At 34.6% G+C, this 4664-nt stretch overlaps 1 protein-coding gene across 1 annotated transcript; it reads right to left on the minus strand.

The window, feature by feature from the left end:
- Positions 1 to 157: 157 nt before the first annotated feature.
- On the minus strand, positions 158 to 3963 carry LOC106882312 (uncharacterized; the record flags this gene model as incomplete). Its single annotated transcript, XM_014932945.2, has 4 exons — positions 158 to 224; positions 1984 to 2078; positions 3034 to 3152; positions 3849 to 3963. Coding segments are annotated over 4 exons (386 nt in total), but the record flags the coding sequence as incomplete, so codon positions are not given.
- Positions 3964 to 4664: the final 701 nt, after the last annotated feature.

The raw sequence follows: 4664 nt of genomic DNA on the forward strand, positions 1-4664 counted from the left end.
ATTTATAATACAGATGAAGGGTTGACTAAAAGTATAAATTTGTGTTTTATGTTTTACAAATACAGCATTCTCGAGGTAAAAATTAATTCATACTCAAATCGTAGATCAATGGAATATTTTGATCCCAAATATAACAAAATTCTAATTAACGTTAAATGCCATTTTACTTACCCACAATATTCAACTTCACACGTTCCTCTCAAGTTTGATAATTCATACTCCAACTGCAATAGTCGTATATACATTATGTGAAAGAGGACTCAATAATGAAGTAAAAGTACAGATTTATTTACTACTAGCAGAAGCACCCGGCGTTGCCTGGGAATGAAATTTTTCCATGGATATTCGAAGAAAAAAAAAGCAAGATATGATGTATAGAAATATGTTCTTAATATATAAAGCTGTAAATCCATGCCATATATGAAAGGAGACATGCGGGAGACTGTTTTCCCTTCCCAAACCTGGGGTCAAATGCGGCAAACTGGTCCATCGACTCTATAAGATATGACACATTAGATGGCTATTTTTAATGAAAGATCTCCGCAATGGCGCATATATCAGACATTTCTTTAATCTTTTAGTTGCTTCAGGCTTAATCATCGTCCATCATGCGTCACGACCTTGAAGATTTTACTCCAAAACCAGTACTTATTTATATAAATTGTATTTATTCTTTTGGTCACATTTTCCAAATGAAGTCCACTTAATATCCACGGTTACGATGATGTCATAGGATGTTATCCTGGCTCTAAACTATGAGTTCACCACATTCTACAGTAGAAAGAGGTGGAATCAAATAACATTTGATATTCCTGGTGTCGTATTTGTGTGTTACGTTTATATATATATGTATATATATATACATACATACATACTCGCACACGCACACACACATACGCAAACACACAAATAAACATATATAAAGCCTTATAGAAATGTAGGGATAATTGGGATATGAAAGAACATGACTGTGAACGTGTACTGGCGTCCTTGGCAACTCACTGGCATGTAAACGTGAATTGGCCTATTGGGTAAACAAAATAACTATCTTAGAATAGAATAGGTTTTCTGGTTTCCTGAATAATTTCTAAGTATGTATTTTTCATGGAAGTGTAACGATATGTAAAAAACCCGATGGTGTGAAAATCCAGTGACTGTCATCATTTCTCGAAGACATGAATGATATTTAATAATGTTATTGAATTCATTATTCAGTTGTTGTTTAACTTTTATTCTATGAAGTACACACACACAGGCACCCACCCACACACCCCACACACGCACACACACAGACACACACACATAAATATATATATGTACACACTAACTTAAATCCCGAACACCACATAGATTTTGGACTTTCTCAGTCGAAGCTGTAATTGAGCATGCGGTCCGAAACTAAACAGATCTAAACGATATCTCTAAAATACATCTATAATGTGTATATAGCCCCGTCGAAGATGAGAATTACTTCTGTAATGCAATCATACTATTGTTTCAGTCCCAAGTTGAATACGAATGTCCTTATCTCGAATAAAATTAAGGACGTGAATGTCGCTTATCTCTGACGTCATCTAACAAACAACAACCTTGTGGTGTGAATCAGTCAAGCTTTACCTGCTAGGAATAGTAAAGCAAGTACTTTTAAATCAGGTCCGAATACTGTATGTTCAAGAATCGAATGAAGGGCAGATTTACATTTCCGGAATCATCCTGACTCCAAAATGTTTTAATAGGTCTATGTAGAGCAAATGTAGACTTAGATATATGGGTTCCGGACAGAGAGAACTTCCCGTTTATGACAGCACTCAAATGACTGGAATGAGAAAAAGAATAAAAGAAGATATATATGTGTATGTGTGTGTCTGTGTGCGTGTATATGTATACGTGTGTGTATATATGTGAAGAGCTACGTGAGAGAGATAGAGAGATAGAGAGAAAGTTAAAAACATTTTGAAAGTCAAAGAAGTCACAACTACTCACAGCTCTAGATACGTTTTCAGCAGTTTTTATATCTTCTTTGATATTCTTAAATGTTGAATTGTAAGTCAGATGCAATAGAAAGGAATTTGTCCAGCCTATAAAAAGATACAAAAATAAAAGGATATATCATTACAATTATAAATGAAACACACGCCACAACTGTTCTGAGTGTGAAAATAAAGATACAAACATAAATATCTCAATAATAACAGTGTTGTGAGTTGTACAGAGACGAAAGGATCCTTCATCAGATTCATTCAGTTCAATTCCAACTGGCAAACGCATGAACAGCACGCAATTTCATTTCCTTTGTTAATGGCAGCAGAGAAATTATAGTGTTGATAGACGCCTGGAAAATCCGTAAATACGCCGTCTGACTTTTCTGTTGGTTAGTTCATAAGCATGTTTCATACAGTGATGTAGAATGCATCACGAAAGATATCTTATAAACACTGACAAAAGGTTATGTATGAAAAGTGATAGATATCATTACTATCTGTATAACGGCTTACGCTACCATATAAGCGGGTTTAACTGGTTCAATTCTTGCTTGACTGGACAAGGGTGTTTGGTGCATCCGATATCTGAATAGGCAAACAAAGGTTTCTGGTCTACTGTATTTTGCTCTACAGTTACTAGGCTTAGTCACTGTACCTTGCCCCTAGGAGTTGCCTAACCTCCTTTGTAAGCAGAATGCTTTGAAGGATAATGTGCTATTATTCATCGGATTTCGTATCGAATCAAAGATTGTACGCAGAAACTTTGATGCAGCCTGTTACTTGTATGATTTGCGATCATCAGCTTAGCCTGATTGTAGGCTTTCCCGGGACGACACGATCTTATATATGTAAATGGTGGATGCAATGACGCAATATAAAGCGCATGCTCTGATAAGTTACCTGAGAAAATATACAGATATGCAAACTCACAAGCATATTAAATTGTCGTAAAGTAATTCAAATACAAAGACAAACTTATTTCACATATACGTTTCCTCCTCCTACTCCACCTGCTACTACTCCTACTATATCTGTACTTCAAAATACTCACGTGTAGGCTCATTTGGTTTTTCAGTGATGTCCCCTGAAGTGTAACACTGTGACATGTCCGATTCTTGCCAGACACCAGTAAATGGGGAACACTTTTGCATTTCTACGTCTATCGCCAAGCTACAGGAACAACGAAATAAATATAGAATATTATTAGACTTCCTTATGCGTTTTTATTTCATGAATTTCAGAGAAATATAAGAACAATTATTAACCGGTTGGTGTATAAACTCATATTTTAGGAGAAGGAAGAAGCATTTTGTCAGTAATCTGTTATTTACTCTACTCCCTATCCACAAAATCTTTTTAAAAGATCTAACTAAAGATTAGAATAAATAATTGCATGAAATAGTGTAGTAGAAACGACATACTGAGACTGGTCCCACGTTGATCTGCTTTCTTCGCTTTCCACCCTATAGTAACCATATAGTAACAAAACGTGTTGCTCTACAGTAAATAATACAATTGAATAAATAATATTGCCCTGAATTCAATAGAATTAGTTGCGTCAAGATATGTGCTTCCTCCCTTACGTTTATTTTGTGAGGTGAAAATCAAGGCAATTACTTGAATCTTCAGAACAAATGTATTAAAAAATTTGTAATATTCGGAAGAAAGAAAATATTGCTGGTGAAACCAAGACACAAATTATGTCACATACTGCGGAAAATATAAAATAGTATTGTTAAATGTTTTGGTCGAACGCACATTAAATCTATCGTCTTAATCTATGTAGATGTTTTAATTACTATAACGTAGAATGTTCTCTAGCTGAAACGTCAAAATGTGGGAAGAAGTAAAACAATACAAACGAACCAATGTCTTCTTGATGTATTTGCACCACATGGGATGGTCACATTTGTTCCTACTTTTGTCATTGGCCAGTAGAATGTACGATTCTTAGCTGATGTTGTGTTTTCATTGCAAACCACTGAAAAAGAACGAAAACGCTTTATATATGAAATATTTACTAGGGAATTCGTTGGTGTGGTTTATATACATTTATACATGTACAATAATAATGGTCAGTTGTTGTTTGTAGTGGCAGCAGCAGCAGCAGCAGTAGCAGTAGTAGTAGCAGTAGTAGTAGTAGTAGTAGTAGTAGTAGTAGTGGTAGTAGTGGTAGTAGTAAACAACTTTTTGGATATGCTAACTGCTTTTAAGACGATGATATATAATGATTCCTTAACATATCTTGTGACAGACGCAAGAAAAGATAAAAACCTCCGAATATGTAAATATTTATAATTATTATGTAATCCTTTTAAGGTAAATCAGGCTTAACCCAAATAAACGATTCATCAATTCCTTCAAAAGTGGCTCACCAATTCCAAAGTTGCAGAAGAAGGGCATTGTGACAAGTGGTGTATAACAACATCTGATACTCTGTTCCATACAAAGATATGCATAAATACATACATATATATACATATATATTTATGCGTATTTGTTTATATTTTTACACATCGTCGAGCAATTTTACATGGGATGAAATGACTGGTTTAAAGGATGCTATTTTCTCAAAGCGACTATTCAACTGATATCGGTGCTAAAATTTATTAATAAAAAACGGAACGATGTATAGGGAAAGAACTTATATCATTATTCGGCTTTGTGTAGATGTATTTTCCT

The sequence above is a fragment of the Octopus bimaculoides genome, unplaced genomic scaffold (genome assembly GCF_001194135.2).
Source record: "Octopus bimaculoides isolate UCB-OBI-ISO-001 unplaced genomic scaffold, ASM119413v2 Scaffold_202163, whole genome shotgun sequence".
Classification (NCBI taxonomy): domain Eukaryota; kingdom Metazoa; phylum Mollusca; class Cephalopoda; order Octopoda; family Octopodidae; genus Octopus; species Octopus bimaculoides.